This window comes from Opisthorchis viverrini, assembly GCF_000715545.1.
Source record: "Opisthorchis viverrini unplaced genomic scaffold opera_v5_585, whole genome shotgun sequence".
NCBI lineage: Eukaryota > Metazoa > Platyhelminthes > Trematoda > Opisthorchiida > Opisthorchiidae > Opisthorchis > Opisthorchis viverrini.
Genome location: NW_008752249.1, coordinates 3,402 through 22,919, shown reverse-complemented (window position 1 = coordinate 22,919; position 19,518 = coordinate 3,402). Strand labels below are relative to the sequence as shown.

Below are 19,518 nucleotides of genomic sequence, written 5' to 3'. Positions count from 1 at the left end.
TTTTTGTGGTATATTTCCACACGCTCATGGGAGCACAAAATCATCCATCTTATCAGGGAAAAGCAGAATCTCGTATACAACTGCTAAGATATTCCGCGAATATTGTTTACTGTCCTTTTGGGGGAGAAACGATTGAAAGTTCATCAGAAGAAATGGAATCAGCCCGCAACAGATTCAATCAAGATGTCAAAAACCCACGCTCTGACTCATCACTCGACAAACCGTAGTCTTGCTAAGCTACAGCCACGAGGAGGAGTACAACTGACTTCAAAATATCCCAAAGCAAATGACGTGAGCGAAGCTCAACAAAATTTTTTTCGATGCAATGTCTATCCCAACGATGTTATACAGAGGTTCTGTACAAGCGCATACGTATTTCGGAAAATTTGTTTGGATCAGCGTTTGAGCTACCAAGTAGGCCAGCCTGGCTGCCTGGTTTGGATGTGGGAAACAAAATCAAATCCGCATTATCTGCATAACATCTCTACACTAATAAATCTATACGAGCTACCCAAAAATTTGTTCCTCACCTGCCAACGATATTGCAAGCTTAACGTATTCCCACTACTCACAAATTTTCACTAAGCTGCGTCAGCGAGAAATTTCGTAGCATCCCATATCTCTCCTAATGTTGATAGTAGTCACATTGATTTACAACGCTTAATGTCCTTCCCTACAAAGAACCGTATACTGCAAAGATATTTACAAATGAGTTATTTTCAGTAGGAAATGCATTGGAAGACCAACCGCGCCAACGGATGCACGGTATTAAATGTGGTCTTGAAGATAACTAAGCAAATTGTCCACCAGAAGTCAGTTCTGAAGTTCACTCCAAGTGAGAAACAAACAACAATCATCGTAGCTCCAGGTGTTGCTCAATTTTCGTTATTTCCGTTAAGAGCGGATGGGCTAGGCCTTCCGAGGAAAGTCGCACTGATGGACTACAGGAATGTCAATTTAGCAGATTCTACCAGCTCAACCGACGGACATATTTGTTGCGGCTATCCGTTTTTTGGGCTTAAGATACGCGTACCAGTTCACGAAAAAAGGACCAATAAATCCAATTTTTGGTACTTTTGAAAGATTGTAACGCACGTACTCAAAAAACACATCAGGTTTCCCTTTGCAGATACCATAAGAGTAACGCAATATGGCTGTACAACACCAGTCTGAGGATAGAATCGCGGTTCACTTCGCTTCACAATCGATGTCGCCAGGGGGAGACAGATATCGACCGAAAGGCGCACAATGCTGAAAAGCTGTTTTCTACAACATTTTTCCGCAAAAGATTGCGACACGCATGTAGTTTTCACTCCGAATAAGTTGTCTCACACAACCCTTTTTCTGTCAAAATACCAAAGCATTCACAGTTAGCGGTCCACGAGTGATCTTCCTGGTAATCAGAAAAAATAGACCTTAGCCAGGCCAACGGTGGCTAAGCATTTGAAGGGCTAGTTGTGCGGCTACCACCAATGATGCCTTATTCATGTACCCACTTCAACCTGTAATGTCGGTAGCTGATGACAATTGGAAAAGCGCAGTCCAGTTTTACTCCATTTAATTTCTGACTTGGCCTTTTGTGTCAGAGGCAGCTTTTCAACATCCTTCCAGAGCTGCGAGTTTGTGGTTAAGTTTCCTCGAGGAATCACAATAATCTAAGTTATCTTTTGATTTCAGGTAAACGAGTTCAGTCAAACTATTGTTATGGTCCGAACCCGAAAATTTCCATTTGTTTAACTGGGTAGCTGTGAACTTTTCAGTGAACTGCCTGAAGGTGAGACTACTTCTCGAACAGGGAAGGGTGGGAAAGCTCGTTCAAACTCTGGCACCCGACGTTATACTAGTTTGTTTGTCAACGAGAGAGTTCACAATGGGACAATGCGATTTGTACATTCACACATTCCTCCAGAGAGCACTAATAAAGAGTAAAACTACTTCATCAAATAGAAAAGATGCTTCCCAAGTCTCTGTTGGTTGACGTCTTATCCGCCTGATCCAAATCTGCAAGTATAAGAAATACAGGAAAAACACAATTTGTATTCCACATTAAAAACACTATATTCTTCGAACTATCATACGCGCAATAATGGACGTTACTCATGGTCTGAATTTCACCTTGTCAACAAGTGTTCTTTCAGTTAAGATGAGGTGGAAAAAATGGTCTGCATTATCCACATTTGCGGCAAACCTCATTTCCATGCACTGTCCACAAATACCTGAAGCAAGTCCTCCGATTAAAAACCCGATCGCACAGCTCGCATGTATGCTGCGCGCAATTACCATGTAACCTGAAGCAATTTGTCCTCCGACTAAAAACCCAATCGCACAGCTCGCATGTATGCCGCGCGCAATTACCATGTATGGTTTTCCGGTGAAGCCACAGAGTATTGCGCACTCTAAGCAACTGACCGCGCTGTGGACACAGACAACCACTTTTCGCTGATTCTCAAGATCCCTTCATTGATCTTCCGGGACAAACTTCATCTTGCACTCTATGGATCATTCTCAGGTGATGAAGAAGACACGGAAATATTTGTATGATTCTGAACATCTACGAGATCTGAAAACACGGCTGTTTATATGCATCATCCGACGGTCTTGCATATTTGAGGAGAAATGGAACACTTTGTTACAAATCGGACATTTGTGATCCCTACGGTTTATGTAGCTTCTGGATGCATTTTGAGAAGGGTTTCGCAAACAACCCAGTATATCGTGATAGGATTTGCCATCCACGTTGGTAGAATTCCTTTATCGTTGGACAGACGATGCTCCACTGCGCATTGAATTTGCATTCCTTTATCGTTGGACAGACGATGCTCCCCTGCGCACTGAAGCTGATTGTGGTGAACGAGATAATCGGGGATTCGAATAAGGTTTTACAACATGCATGGAAATCTCGTTATTCAAGCTGCACACAAAGCATTTTACTGTTCCTATTCGACTGGATTTTTGGATGGAGTTTTTTACTTCTCGATACTTCATACTCTAAACTGTTTTTGTATCTCAAATCGAAGAGCCACTCACCTAATACTTAGCTTACTGTGATATGTAGCCTGGCATCCTCTAACAGGAAATAACTTTAGATTTTCAGGGCATCTCAACTAATAGTGATGTCCTAGTTACCTGAGAAAAATGCTCCCCACCGTATACCTGCACGCTAGTCAAGCATATATCTGTGTTATCTTGCCAGGGTCATCTCCACTACTACTGAGCCTTGGTTTGATGCATGCGTGCTAGGACACTAACATGCAGCTGATATTCAAGGCGGTGCCACGACAGTCGGCAAAGTGAACACGAAGCTAAGCAATATATGTGCCATAGGATCTATTGGCAAGTTGAACGGACGGTTTCATTGTCCGAACGCCAGCAGGAATATCATGTGTCCCACGATATTCGGCATCTCAACCGAAAGCTCACAACCTTTCAGTAATGTCTGATGCCTGTTAATTGCGAAGCAATTTGTGTAGTTCATTGGGACCACTGATTTGTATAGTGTGTACTGTGACAATTAGACCGGCATAATTTATAACTTGTAGAATATCACAAATCCTCTTGGAAATAAACTGAATAAAGTAGTCTATAGATTCCACTTATTATTTCTCCGTGATGAGTATGAAGTTATTGTGGACGTGGTACAAGCTGACTTTCAAGCATTTCAATCCTTTTAGGTTGACCTAGCTGTGTAGGTTTGCGCGGCGATTGAGAGGGTTTAGAGCACGTAGATGAACATATCGCGGTGATCAACCACGAGGTGACTAATGCTTCTCACAAATATATCGAAGTTTGTGTCTTCGAGCGAAATTCAGCATACATGTGGACTCAACTCCAGAATAACTGGCTACCGTGGATTTTTTGAAACCACCATGAAGCTGAGTGCTATCTTACGCCAGAAACAGACGAGTGTATGAGACCTGAAGCCATTGGCCTTCACGTTGACTTACCCACGTCAACAAATAAAACCTCCCAACCGACACATAAGGCCAACCAGCCTGTAACTAGGACACATTTTTCGATTTGGCCTATTCCGCCTCAAACTGAATCTCCTGGCCCCAGGGAGCTTTTCTTCAAATACGCAATTCTCCACGTCAGAAAGTTGCCGATTGTTTATAAGTTCTTCTCATACTAATGGTCGAACTAATTTTTACCGTTCTTCAATAGATACTTACACTTGTGAGTTTTCGGCACTCAAGTATCTCAATTTAATTTGAATTTTAGAAAGCTAGCTGCGTGAAACCCAATGCTTATGAGTAATATCCACACGACATGAGTGTTGTCAAATCTAGGCGAACTTATTCTGTACATTAATCAGAAAACGAGGAAGTCATAAATATCGTCCGAATGTGTGACAGTCACATGTACTTTTTCAAACGCACATGCAGCTGTTAGTACGCAGGTTATTAATCCTGGTACAAATGAAGAGAAGCACAGTTTACTTTCAAACAAACGGTCTGTATTTCGTTGCTCCCCGAGAACTTTAACTCAATTTCACTTCAGCTGCAACAACCTTCACCTGAAGTGACCATCTCCTAATACTCTTAATCTGTGTAAGCATATACCCCCTTGGAAATGTAACGAACTGCTTCGTTAAAGCAACTTCTCTGGTGTTGAGATCCAAAGATGTCGAGTTGCCGGAGATAGTTCCAGCAGACTATTCAAGAACTCATCGGTGAATTCGTTAGCGCAGACCAGAGAACCTAGCGGTCTCAGTTTTGTGTAAGCTAATGTCACCGTAGAAGTGTAACACGCCACTTTGTAAAAGCGTTCAGATTTCGGGTTTGGGCTCCAATTTATCTTCTTTTTCAACAGAAATTCTGCAAATAGAATAAAAACTTTGGTAAACATACTGGTATTTTCCAACTGGACATCCGATGGCTTGTCGCTGTGCTGCTTATGAAAACACTTTCCGAGGTACTATAGCTGAATCACTATTGACGTTGGTTTTAAACATATCTCTGCGGACTGGCATCAGCAGAAAACTACCTAAATTTATAAAGCAAAAATTTTGCGGCTGAACGGAGGTGCCCCTTGTTGGGTACCCGAGATAGCTATGCTTATCATTTTGACTGCATCCAGATAAACGCCAGTGCAATGTTACAGTGAGATGAGGTGTAGTGAGGAAGAAAGTACATGTTGCCCAAAAGCTGGAAGACGGAGGCCACTCAATAATGCGGTGCAGTTCGTTTGCTGAAATATGACGATGTATATCCAACACACGAATTACCTCAGGCCATCGACAATGTGGATGAGCCGATAAGGCCCTTTCAACGAAACACCCAGTGGTGGTTTGGCAATTGGAGAAAAGTCTATTTATACAGGATCACAAGGAAATTAAGAATGCTCCTAGATAAAAGTAGGCTGCAGAATTATTAAAACATCACTAGCACGCACCCCACAAATATATCACCTGCCTGCCTAGAAATGTGGCCAAGCCTGATGTAACGTTGGCAGTATCATCGTTTAATTTATGAATAGCCACACAAAATTCCATACGCTGGTGCCCGCACTCGTATGCCAATAAGCCGGTATAAAATGTCTTATATCGAAATGCCTAGAAAGTTGAAAAAAATCAATTTATATTTTGGCCTGTTGCTCGGCAAAAAATGAATGTAGCGCGGCTTTCAAGATCCTGAGTCCAGGTCAAATATGCGCACAGTCAGCGCCTGCAAATGGGGTTCAACCAGGTAAGGCTGCAAAACCACACGATTCATGACTAGTTCACAAATGACGCACACGCCATAATCCGTTCATCACTCATTGCCTCATTTTACCTAAAGCACTTGTATGAGATCGTGGACATACAAAACTCAGACTTGATCAAACATCCGATGGTCCGCAAGAAACCTATCGAAGAGTCCCACACCTTTGATGGCGGCGAAACCTGATGTCCACGCTACGTGGAACAAAATACTGTGTACGTTAGTTGCAAGTCAAAAACAGGAAAACCACATGCGCATTCCTCCACCGAACGGTAGAAAAAGACGAGCAAGCGGTGGGCCCCGCATTTCGGGACGAAATCACGATGAACATGCATGTGGATGGTGACGCGAATCAGTGGCCAGTTGATCGGTAGTTTTGAGCATCATCATTACTTATGGCTTTGAGTAGTCTATAGTTACGTTCAACCCGGAAAAGGTACTAACAAAATCCGCCTACGTTACGCGGTATTTCAACTTAGATCTTCACGGACAGATTGTGTTACCATTTGGACAGCTCCGCAAACGCACCTGTGTTCGTTATTCATATTTCAATAATCATTGGGGGCAAAAAGGAAGGACTTAAAACGATAGACTGTGGTCACGAATGTTTAGCTTCTGACAACAAAATGTAATACGTGTCTTATGACNCTTTGATGGCGGCGAAACCTGATGTCCACTCTACGTGGAACAAAATACTGTGTACGTTAGTTGCAAGTCAAAAACAGGAAAACCACATGCGCATTCCTCCACCGAACGGTAGAAAAAGACGAGCAAGCGGTGGGCCCCGCATTTCGGGACGAAATCACGATGAACATGCATGTGGATGGTGACGCGAATCAGTGGCCAGTTGATCGGTAGTTTTGAGCATCATCATTACTTATGGCTTTGAGTAGTCTATAGTTACGTTCAACCCGGATAAAGGTACTACAAAATCCGCCTACGTTACGCGGTATTTCAACTTAGATCTTCACGGACAGATTGTGTTACCATTTGGACAGCTCCGCAAACGCACCTGTGTTCGTTATTCATATTTCAATAATCATTGGGGGCAAAAAGGAAGGACTTAAAACGATAGACTGTGGTCACGAATGTTTAGCTTCTGACAACAAAATGTAATACGTGTCTTATGACCACAACCGTACTGAGGAACCTCAACTGGTTCAATGTAGTTATTAATCTCTGCTCACCCGTGTGGTGTTATCTAAAAATTAGGTATGACTCCTTCGAAGCACTGGATTAAGTTGCCAATCGGAATGGTTGTACAGCCCTACTGGTGCTGAGAGTTCATAATTAACGAAGCTAGTTGTTTTGATGGCCTGATGAACCTTTCACTATTATGTGTATACACGTTGAGCTTCAGCTGTCCGGCCAAGATACCCAAATTGGTTCATTAACAGCCGTCTGGTTTTCTAATGATCACTCATATCCTTCTACATGCATCTGTCAAGGACGCTGCTAACGAGAGCCATTTAAAATGTGGAAGAAAACGAATTCTAATGGATTTGAAAAAGACGTTTGCTGAAATGAACACTCCGGGTTTGGTATTCGTTATTGTAAGCGTGGAGAAGATTTCGTTCGCCCAAAATCGATGTGAGTATTCACTCGTCTATTGTGAACCGGGGGCGAAACGTCATTTCCGTTGGTTAACACGCAACACGAAGACTGGCCGTGCTCGTTATGAACACTGGCCGTCTCTATCTCTGCCTCGTGCATGATCAGCATATGCCCTTTGTTTATGTGCATTTGTGGTTTGCGCTTTCATCCGTCATATTCCATTTACCGTTTGCCCTTACTCAGCTGCAGTTTCGCAAATTAATTGCCTTAATTTTTAGATAACACCACACGGGTGAGCAGAGATTTATGACCACATTGAACCAGTTGAGGTTCCTCAGTACGGTTGTGGTCATAAGACACGTATTACATTTTATGGTCAGAAGCTAAACATTCGTGACCACAATCTATCGTTTTAAGTCCTTCCCTTTTGCCCCCAATGATTATTGAAAAATGAATAACGAACACAGGTGCATTTGCAGAGCTATTCAAGTGGTAACACATTCTGTCCATGAAGATCTAAGTCGGAATACCGCATAACGAAGGCGGATTTTGTATCAGCTCTATCCGGTGAATTTGGTTGACAGGCGAAATGAATTGTAGATTAAGCTAGTAAAATTCACCTCTACAAGCACAAATTATGACCACAAGGCATCTCTTGCTATTCATCTATATTCGAAGGGCGCAAGCATTACTTGGAGCTCTGTCGCTTGGGGTTTGGCGAAAATATTCGCTCGATAAAAGCCTTTGGACGGAAAATCGCCATATGACGTTGGATGCATGCAACGGACAATCATACCGCAGTATCGTGTTGCAAGTACGAATGAAGAAATTCATCACTATGTACAATGACTGTCATTAGTTTCCCTGATTATTTAGCGAAACACTTCGAAGGAACGAAGCTAATATTCTCACTCATGTCTAGCACGAATCTTAAGGCCCACTTTCATCAGCTTGAAATCACGGATGAAATCACTGTAGACATATGCACATATCTTATTATTATAATCAGTTTAGATATCGAGCAAAATACACTGGATACAGTTACTTCTCTCAAGAAGGGAACTTTGGAACGTGGCACCATCCAAGAATTTGAATCAGACACCTATTTGACCATCGCTGTGTGACTGAGATATCGGTAATTGTCCAACCGCAACTATGCTGTGTGAGACTGGTTTCAAATTGAGTGACTTTATGGATAGCCGTATTAAACTCGCGTGAAAGGAAGTCAAAGCACCGGAAACCTTGGTTCAGTATTTTTGAAGTTCAAACAAAAAGAACTGTTTCAGCAGCATTGCTGTTATCCGATGAAGTTCACGAGAAACCAACCAGGGAAATCGAGAAAGGTTGTTTTTTGCGCTGCATATGATGTTTTCATTGAAACCGTGTAGCTGTGTTATTGTTGGATAGTTCAACACCCTAGTGGCCAGCTAGTCATTGTGTAGCGGGCGAATTTCCCAAGTTGTCCTTCACAAACCAGGTCACCAAAAATGAAGACAGGTGAGCCACGCGAACGTTTTGTTCTGCCTCTGCAATTCTGGGGTCATGAATTTTTAAACGGCCAAGATTACTTCATGAGGCCTGAATGGTTCAAATTAATTACGCTCGCCAAATTACACTTTGCCCAGTGATTAATTCATCCTTGTTCATAAGTTGCGCTGAGTTTTACTTGAGCGTTTTAAAAATGCCTTTACATAAGCAAGCAGCTGACATCTGGGACGAATACGTGGCGCTTTCATTGATAAAGAATGACAACAAATAGTTACGTATTATCATTAAGTCGGTGGCAAATCAAAGAGATGTAATCCGTATTTTAAAATGTAGTTTCTAGTGTCGCAGTGATTAATCTATCTACTGTCTCTCTCTGTATCTATCTATCTATCTACATATCTATCTATCTATCTACCTATCTGTCCGTCTATCTATGTATCTATCTATCTATCTATCTATCTATCTATCTATCTATCTATCTATCTATCTATCTATCTATCTATCTATCTATCTATCTATCTATCTATCTATCTATCTATCTATCTATCTATCTATCTATCTATCTATCTATCTATCTATCTATCTATCTATCTATCTATCTATCTATCTATCTATCTATCTATCTATCTATCTATCTATCTATCTATCTATCTATCTATCTATCTATCATCTATCTATCTATCTATCTACCTATTTATCTATCTATCTATCTATGTATGTATGCATCTATCTACATAATCTATTTAAGGTTCCGCCCAATCATACTGCGACCCATCACCAGTTGACACCATATGTTTCTCCAAAGCGATATAAAATGGCAACGTCGAGGCAAGTAGATATAGCGTGAACTACTAGGCCATAAGTGGCACACGCGTTATGTGATCACCTTGAAGTCTGGGAGGGAGCAGCGATAATTGTTGTCCAGCCGCGATCATCTCAAAACATTTTGCGGCTAAATGTCGGATAAATCCAGGTAAATAATCAACGAAATTTAGTGATGAAAAACCTACAATGCGGGTCACCTAAAGATGGGAAGATATTTGTTTCCCAGTGACCATTTTGGGTGTTTGATTTGCCTACGCAGACATAATTGGCTGTCTGTAGCTTATCCCCGTTTTTAGATGCTTTAATTACGCTTTAGTTATTCACCTTAGGGACATATACTTTTGAGGTCGAGTTGCGTAAACTTCCCGAGTAGCGCACACAATGTCTTACGACCCCCATTGCGAATGTTTTACCATTTTTTGCTCGAAACAGCCGAAGACCGAAACAACACAAGAAAACGCAAAGAAGCACAGTGTGTTTTGTGAGGAGCCAGCAAATGCAGCGTGGCAACAGGTGACAAAGAACACTGTGAATCAGACCGGGTGCTATATCGGGAAATGTTATGCACTAATATTGTGGGAGTCCCTCTTAGCTAACAGTGCTCTTCTTCAGACTGGTCAGTGTCGGCAGGCCAGAAAACTACTACTGTGACCAACTCCAAGATGTCTTAAAAACATTTCGGGCCAGTGAACTTTCCACCGTGAAAATTAACGTCAAACACAACGTTAACAATGCAACAATATCCCGACTGTCACCCCACGAGAATGTTTGGGATATATTTTGCAGTACTGCATTAACTCGCAGAATATGACTATGTGAAGATTTTGGTGGTTTGGTTAACTAACTCGATTTTCCTAGACTTTGGTTTAGGTGCATTTGATCCCCAACATTTTAAAATGCATTCCACAGTTAATAGCACTCTAAATTAGAGCGCCAACCTATAATTATGCAGTACAAATCGCGTTGTGGAGGAGCATGACACTAAATATGTTGTCAGTAGGCCATACAATGGGTATCATTTAGTCCTTTGGGAAGGTAGTCTTTCAAAGAGGGTGGAGGGCCCAGCAAACTGTCCAGAAACAAAATCAGTCACACCACCAGTGCTAAAATATAACATCTCTTAGAGGGTTGTTGCCAAGTGTAGGGTCTCTGGCATAGTGTATGCGTATTGATGTGTTCGCTGAGATTGACGTTTCAATTGCACACAATTTGTCCCAAATTGAGAAGATTCTATCAATTCTGAATAAGTTGAATGGATTCCTCTCACAATTTGTGCACTTATTTAGTTTCCATATGGCAGCTAAGAACTCTCTTGAATGTTGTGCGCTAGGAAGTGATTTCCGCGGTATTTTATTCGTCAACCTGGATTGCAAGTCACGTCAGGATCCCATTTGGATACATATGTTGGTTGAGCTGAATTCCTTCAAGTTAATCATGTTTGCCTGTTCATCCTCAGAGTTGTGAATTAGTTGCCGCAACTGGATTGGCTGATTTATCGGAAAAGGTAGCAACATTCCTGATTTATAACGGTTCTGAAAGCACCTCATTCCGGAATAATGCCGCCGCCTAAAATGTGACTAACTCATCGGACACTCACAATCCCAAAATTGTCTGACCGAAATTTATGTATTTTTATCAATGCTTAGAGCTCTCAGATTGTAAAAAGCTCCCAGTCAACTTTGGTACATTTAGATCTCGCAGTTCAGTTTCTTCAAAAGGAAGTAGACCCCTCGTATTTTACATTTCGTCCGCAGTGGTAATATCGAGTTTAGACGATCTTCGGAAATGAAAACAATTTTTTTACTCAGAAACCGTTTCCACTGAAACTATGCAGCATGCCATCGTTACCGCAACACCAATGTCTTCTTCAATCAAACTTAAATTACATTCCTTGTTGTCGCCAACGGTGTGAGTCGCACATTTATGCAAGTTTCCAAACAATCAGTTTTTTATGAGATGGTGCAATGGGAGATCACTTAGACACCGCCATGGGATGCGGTCAATTTCGATTGTCACTTTGACAACAAATTCAACCAGTACCCACAAGTGATTTGCGTTATCATCCCTCATCCACGTGAATCGTTAACGAGATGCATGCTGCACAGTCCTCCTAAATACTATATCCAGTAATCTTTTGTTGACGAAACTAGGTCACCATCACAAAAGAGATGCTGGCATTTATTCTGTTGCCTTTCAGGTGTAACTCTGAACTACGATATAGATCCAGATACCCATGCAGCCGGGCAGTAAAATGCTTTGGCATGACCCTCAATGAACGANTCTCAGATTGTAAAAAGCTCCCAGTCAACTTTGTTACATTTAGATCTCGCAGTTCAGTTTCTTCAAAAGGAAGTAGACCCCTCGTATTTTACATTTCGTCCGCAGTGGTAATATCGAGTTTAGACGATCTTCGGAAATGAAAACAATTTTTTTACTCAGAAACCGTTTCCACTGAAACTGTGCAGCATGCCATCGTTACCGCAACACCAATGTCTTCTTCAATCAAACTTAAATTACATTCCTTGTTGTCGCCAACGGTGTGAGTCGCACATTTATGCAAGTTTCCAAACAATCAGTTTTTTATGAGATGGTGCAATGGGAGATCACTTAGACACCGCCATGGGATGCGGTCAATTTCGATTATGTCACTTTGACAACAAATTCAACCAGTACCCACAAGTGATTTGCGTTATCATCCCTCATCCACGTGAATCGTTAACGAGATGCATGCTGCACAGTCCTCCTAAATACTATATCCAGTAATCTTTTGTTGACGAAACTAGGTCACCATCACAAAAGAGATGCTGGCATTTATTCTGTTGCCTTTCAGGTGTAACTCTGAACTACGATATAGATCCAGATACCCGTGCAGCCGGGCAGTAAAGTGCTTTGGCATGACCCTCAATGAACGATTTGGGCTGCGTCCGAACCCTGGCGCGATTATAACGCAAGGAATTACGACGCTGCTTTTGATGAAGTTTATGAAAATGCTTAACTTTGTAGAGTAGCAGCGGCATTGGTCGCCTTTGAACAATCAAACAGAAAGATTAAATTTCGTCCATTATTTGATATGATTTTTGGGTCATTCACCGCTAAACATCCAGGATGTGGTATGCATTGTTTTCATCTCCCCAATGTTTAGGTTTAACTTTTCAAGACTGGATGGCGGCGGTTGTGCAATGTCGCAAGTTTAATTATGTTTCGACCAATAAAATATCACCGCTGGTTTCCGTTTTTAAGCATTCATTGTTGAATTTGAATTTTCGTTAATTAGTTAACGAAGTACGTAATTTTGAAAGCAAATGCTTATGCTTTCTTGGGACAAGCAGTCGACTTCGCTAGGTTTTCTGATTGCTTTTCTCGAGTCCTCCTTACATTCCCTTCAGTTTCCCGTGAATTGAAATCGCATGCCGATTTACTCCAGGCAAACATTCTTGCTTGGAATTACCCACCGCTTCAACAAATTTAGCCACTAGATCGGCTTCTCACACAACGACTGTGTATAAATTATCACATTTAGACTTACCGTGTTCAAATCGCATTCTGCGCAGGATATGAGACTTGGTTTGATGCTTTTTAAACTTGGTACGTTTTACGGATCTTGGTTTGATGCTGTTTAAACTTGGTACGTTTTACGGATCAAATGTTTTGCAATAACGTTGGCCTGGACTAGTTGATTTGCTGTGTTTGGTGTACTTCTGAGGAAGCGGGGTAGAAGCAACCCAGAATCGATCAGCCAACGTCCACTCAGCCTAGGCAACCAGTAGTACCTGAAACCAAACGCCTCCATTCCAACGGGAATGGTGATACGTTACCGCATATTGAATGCAACGCTAATGGAGGCCAAGAATACTGCACGTGACAATACGCTCCCAACAACATTCAGACTTAAGTTAGGCACTGAAAATCCCCAATCGTAATTCCCAAATCTGCACACTTGAAACTAAAGAGACAACTTCGGAAAACATTACCCTGTATTTCGCATATGACCAAACGTTTATTCAACAATCCAACAAATACTGTTAAAAGTTACCCATGGTTCGCATTGTGGTGTACTGCAAATGAGCTTGTAGTTGACGTGCGGTGGAGAACAGTTGTCTGCATTGTTCACATTTGTGTGTAATCTCCCTTACATGCAGATTCCTCAGATGACGCTGATAATTTACCTTCTGCCTGAAACTATACCACAGAGCTTCGCACGTATGCTGCGCGTCACGATCATGTCTGGTCTTTCGATGAAATCGTAGAGAGCTACAACATTTGAAAAGTTTACCACATTCCGGACACAAATAGGCGTCCTTTGCTCATTCTTGAAATTTCTTCGTTTGTTTGTCAGGATGCAATTCTGCCCACCCGGGATGACACCTTTTTGGGTGCCGATGGAGACTGCGGGAGGACTTGTATGGTAGTTGGCATATATGGCACGAAAAATCACGGTCATTTGTATGCACCACCTAATGCCGTTGCAAGTGTGAGAAGAAGCAAAATGAGTTGTCGCAAACAGGACACTTGTGGCTATTTCTGTTCGTCTCAGAATTTATCCGACTCACGAATTTACTTGGGCGTAAGGATGAATTCTGTGGGAGCTCGAGTTCACACCCCAACATTTTCTGATATGCCTTTCCCTCCACACGGGTATTGCATCCCAGTCGCCAAGCAGGCGTTTCTCCGCTGTGTATGGGAGTTGCTATTGGTGAACGATACAAGTGGGAATGTCAGTAGGATTCTGGGCGTATTATGGAATACACCAGCATTTAAAATTAAATGCAACCGAATTCATCCCTGCAAACTAACTACAACTAGAAGTTTATTCGGAGTATCTGACATGTTTGATGTATTACAACATGAGCAGCATTTTTTCAGCCCAGCTGAAGAATTACGTTGGTCTAATTTTTGCCCGACTGTGAGCGATGGCCCAGCTTACAGGCTACACCACCTCTTAAGCTACGAACTCTCATTGTCACGTGGCCAAAGCAAATTCATTACCCCACATTTCCGGTCAGTTTTAGTCAAAAAATGATTTGTAAGCAAGACCTATTAACTCTTTCTAATCAACCTGATTTATTTTGCCTGCGTGTAGGGTTTGTTTGTCCTCTTATTCCGCAAAAACACCACTGCTGTCAAATAATATCAAAGTTCCGCGGTTCATTTCTTCTGCATCCATTCCGAGTCACTCAAATGGTGAGGCACGTTTGTTCAAAATTAAGGCGTTTTCATTTCTTCGCCCGCTGATCGCGAAAACAATGATTCAAATGATAACTCATTTTAGGTACCGTATTTCCGTGGATTCTTTTTCTTAGAAATGATGGAGCTTCAGTTTACGGTACACCTACCGACTTCCTCAACACGTCTCTGTGTTTTCTGTAGCAAAACCAAAATCTTCATCGTAAACACCGATCAAAATTTGGATTCTGATTATTTGGGTTTTGTTTATCTACATTTATGGCACATGAGTTCTTCTTTCCCCAAAACTTGGTTTTATATGGGCCCATTGGAATATACCCATGCCGACTTATCTTCGGACAACATCACATCAAATTACAAACAGCATATAAAAATATACTCACCTATACCTGCCTCAGAAAACTTCAGTCCTTCTTGATCATGATTTGCTTTGCATTCTTTTGAGGAAAACTTTTCAGACGATCCTCCATTTTAGCGGATATTTTTACTACCCGGAATGTAACATGAATATCCTAGACTATGTGGTGTGCACAATTTCTCTGTCATTCATAACCAGTATATGCATTGAAGCGATTATCTCTCAGAGATTACAGCGGTTCACGTTCTGTGTTTTGTGCCCTATGGCAATCAGCCTGCCATTTTTCGAAAACCCACATAAACGTCATCAACAAGCTCGTATTCAGCAACTTTCCGCGAGTTGTCCCTGTCTGGTTGTGTTGTGAAATTGGCTAAAATGAGATAATGTTCGTGCTGAAATAGCGTCCAGAGACTGTGTGTGAACGTACGCTCTCTACGCCGTCACTAATTCGTATCCATAATCTCAGTAAATAGATGCTGTCCAGTCATTATCTGTGCATGCGAAGATACAAATTCCAGTTCGCCGGTAATTTCTGATCTCCTCATAAACACAAACCAATATGCATGTTAAGTACATTACCCCATTATTCCGTGACATGACATCGCCATCATCAGGGGAGTTCAATCTATCATCACTGCTGCACGACTATGACTTTGAGTATTTCCAGTAAATTACTGATTCGCCCTTTCCTAATTTGGACTAACACTGAATAACTGTAAAATATTTTTGCTTACAGCCCCCACCCAGGGCACTTTATCGTGCTGCGTGGATTTTACGTGATCTTTTTGCAGAAATCCGTCCAACTGAGCACCGATTCTTGTTTCCAAAGATGCATGTGAACATGTCGATGATGGATGCAATGGATTTACCATTCAGTTAACTACCTCAAATCATGCCTGTATGTTAGTATCTCGGACTAGTAGAATCGGACTAATAACTGGTTCCTCGGGCTACCGATTATGCGCTTAACTGCAACTAAATCACCGTACACAGATCGGGTTACATGATAACATCGTTAGGCAGTTGGTGGCGATATGGCCGAAGTACCTTAACACGAACGGTAAGATGCACAAATTGTGTTGGAAGCCGACAGCTGGCTAGGAAAAGCTTGCGTGACAACCCTTCAGGGGGGATCGAGTTGCTAAAATTGCTAGCAAAAATCCCCACGCTGGTTGAAGACGTAAGTCCAACTGGTCAGGAGCGACCGCGTCTGGGCTGAATTCCGGGGACGAAACCAAACACAACGATCAAAGCTCGCGGAAAAATCTAAAATGCGCACTCTACAAAAAGAAGTGGAATTCACAGCCAGGTCGAAAATACCAAAGTTTTACGCGAGGTTAAGTGGAATGCACGACACGTGAACGTTCAACGAGATGATAATATAAATTACCCATTTTATAAAACAAATTAGAAAATCGGCTGAGAAATTCCATGCCAATCTGGCCGCATTAAACATTTTGAGCTAAAACCACAATCGGCAGGCATGTAAGTGGCAAACCGCAAAGATTTCCATTTAGTTAACAATTGTATACAGCATATTAAGTGACGGTCTTGAGCTATCTAGAATCTGGCGTGGATAACATTTTAGGTGTGAAGGTCCCGGTCTACCTTATCCACTAGTTTAGCCTCAAAACGTGTTTGCGTGTGACCAACTTCGAGGAAATAATTTGGGACTTTGATAACGTTACATGAAAGTCCCCAAATAATTTTTATTGATCGGCAGACACAATGAAAATAGAAGTTAAGTTTTGTTGTAAAACTGCATCTACTCCATGTGAAAACATTCCGGATATGTACAAAACAGACTTGTCTATTTACAGACAGGAGCGTAACTGGCGAACAGCTAGTCAAGTTGTGTGACTGTAACGGGAAAAAAACGGAAAGGATAAGAAGAATTGACAGGTGAACCCATAGGAGACAAACACACCGAATTGAACGAAAAGTACTGCAGAAACGCAACGCGGAGGGGGAAGGGTAAAGTGCGTAATGAGTAGGTCAGGCTGACATGTATTCTAACCAGAAAAGAGAATAATTGGGGCCTGCTTCATGGTGGACACAATTGAGACAGAACTTACGGCCAATTTGTGCGAAAGAAATCTTTTCCAGGCCAAAAAGCATGACTACAAATATCAAGATGTTCATTTCAGTGAACGTTTTGAGCAGCTTTTGAGGTATTGATATTTTTCCTCTTTTATTTTGTTCTCGATATATACACTTATCAGGGTATGATTGGTAGTGCGACGAAAGACTGCTGATTGGTCAAAGTTTGCATTTCATCCGATAAACTGAAGCTCATCGCTTTGCACTCAATAAGTGAGTGGGATGTAATTAGGTATCCAAAACAAGTCTCATGGTTAATGTTATACCAACAGCATTGACAAGGCAGTAGAAATATATACATTGGCATCTAAAACCGGTGCAAAGAATCAATTACAGAATGGATCGAAATAGATAGCAATACCTGAATTCACAATTATGACAAATGGGCGAACAGCACCTTGAGGAGAAGACTGGAAGTAATTTATGTTCTCTCGTACATCTATCACAAAAGCAACACTCAATTTACTTTCACCACGTTATTCAATATTATATTCCCCGTTGTTTGCATTCTTTGCCACTGGTTGCAACATCCTTGAGCCCTCCATTTGGCCTGACGGATCAGGCACAGCCTGAGGCGGCAATTCCAATATTTCTGTTTCAATGGGTCTACTCTGTTACTAAAAGTCATTTCAGTTGCTGTAGGATTCGTGAAAATGAACAGTCATTTAACCTCGTGTTGTCAAAGAGGTTTGTGATGCACTTCAGGCAAGAGAACGCCCCTTTGAGAATGGACATTGGATAATTCCCCTTACTGAATAGTGCGTTAAGTGATGTCAAAAACACATTATTTCTAAAGGGCAACTTTTTATATCGCGCAACTGATCCGCGACAATGTTGCCGGGAGTGACGCCGGCCTATTAAACTTCTGGTTTACGGGCGTGAGAGGCGGTTTTAGTAGTGGTGGAGCCGATTTCCTAGAACAGCAGATATAAAGCAACCAACACGCAATTAGTGATAGGTTTTTTTGCTCCAAGGAACATATCAAATACTTCGCCGTCTGCCGTGAATGGGGCCATACAGGCCGCCCATCTCTCTTTTTGACATTGCCCAACGGATGAAATACAGCGGGACAATCACGAAGGTTCATGCAGTTCAGAGATAAACTGCAGCTCAAAGTGTGTTCAGGAATGGGGGCTAGCATAACTTGCAGGTAATTAGAACATCAATAATGGAAAAAGTGGCCTAAAAGATAAAATTATATATATAATCAAAACGCAAGTGTTGTCAAAGCTGTTTGGACCTAAGTAAGACGTGACGTCAACAGCAACCTTCAGCTAGATGAAGAAGGAAGCTGATTTCGCGGGGAATACAATATGATGCAATTTAACGCATAAAATCGCTCAGCTGTAGCCCCCTTTCGGTGCCTATCTGCGGTGCCACACGAAGGAGGAACGAATGCTGGGACACTACCAGGTCGCACAAGCCTAGACTGTGAAGTCGAGAGGCGAAGGTCGGGTTCGAACCATGAACCTTCCGGTCAGTAAAGTCATGCCCTAACCACTAGGTCCAACTCGTCCCCGCTTTGATGCATACACCATTAGGATTGCTGCGTACGCCATGCTTGGTTTCAGTTGCTGTCAAAATGTAAAGGCGCAAATAACACAACTGTCACCCATTCCCACCATCTATAACTAATGGAGTCATTCAAGGAAGCGTGCTAGAACCCGTTAACGTCTTCGGTGCCAAACCCATGCTAAGGTCTTCCTCCTCCGCGTACACATACCCCCTTCCGCGTTATTCTTCACCTTTCACCAGCTTAAGCAAGACGTAGACTTATTGATTCGCTGGTCAAACGACTCNCCATCTATCTATAACCAATGGAGTCATTCAAGGAAGCGTGCTAGAACCCGTTAACGTCTTCGGTGCCAAACCCATGCTAAGGTCTTCCTCCTCCGCGTACACATACCCCCTTCCGCGTTATTCTTCACCTTTCACCAGCTTAAGCAAGACGTAGACTTACTGATTCGCTGGTCAAACGACTCTAGCCTAAGCTACTCCCCCAAGAAATCCAGCATAAATTCCTACCGCTGCCCCCTAACAGCTGATGCTTTCACACTCCATGGAAATCCTGTCACTCATTCCACGGAGGTCAACTGTCTTGGCCTCATATAGTTCCGCACGTCTAGCGTTTTAAACCAGGCACATTACTAGATTGCCCGAATACGCAGGCCCAGTTTCTTTAATATTGCGCGCCTTTCACTTTCCAGACACCATGATTGCAATTTTTATGCTATGCTTGCGACCAGTCTTGAAATTCTGCCCAGCATTCTCATCCCTTTATACCCAAAGATGTAGACTCACAACTGAAAG

At 42.1% G+C, this 19,518-nt stretch overlaps 1 protein-coding gene across 1 annotated transcript in view; it reads right to left on the bottom strand.

Annotated features, from left to right (window-relative positions):
* T265_11796 (hypothetical protein) overlaps positions 1 to 19,518 on the bottom strand; it is a gene marked incomplete at both ends in the record, with an annotated part of 102,574 nt that overhangs the window by 80,105 nt on the left and 2,951 nt on the right. Inside the window, one exon of the mRNA XM_009178558.1 lies at positions 5,408 to 5,551. Within this exon, the coding sequence (XP_009176822.1) occupies positions 5,408 to 5,551 (144 nt within the window). The remainder of the gene's footprint in view (positions 1 to 5,407; positions 5,552 to 19,518) is intronic.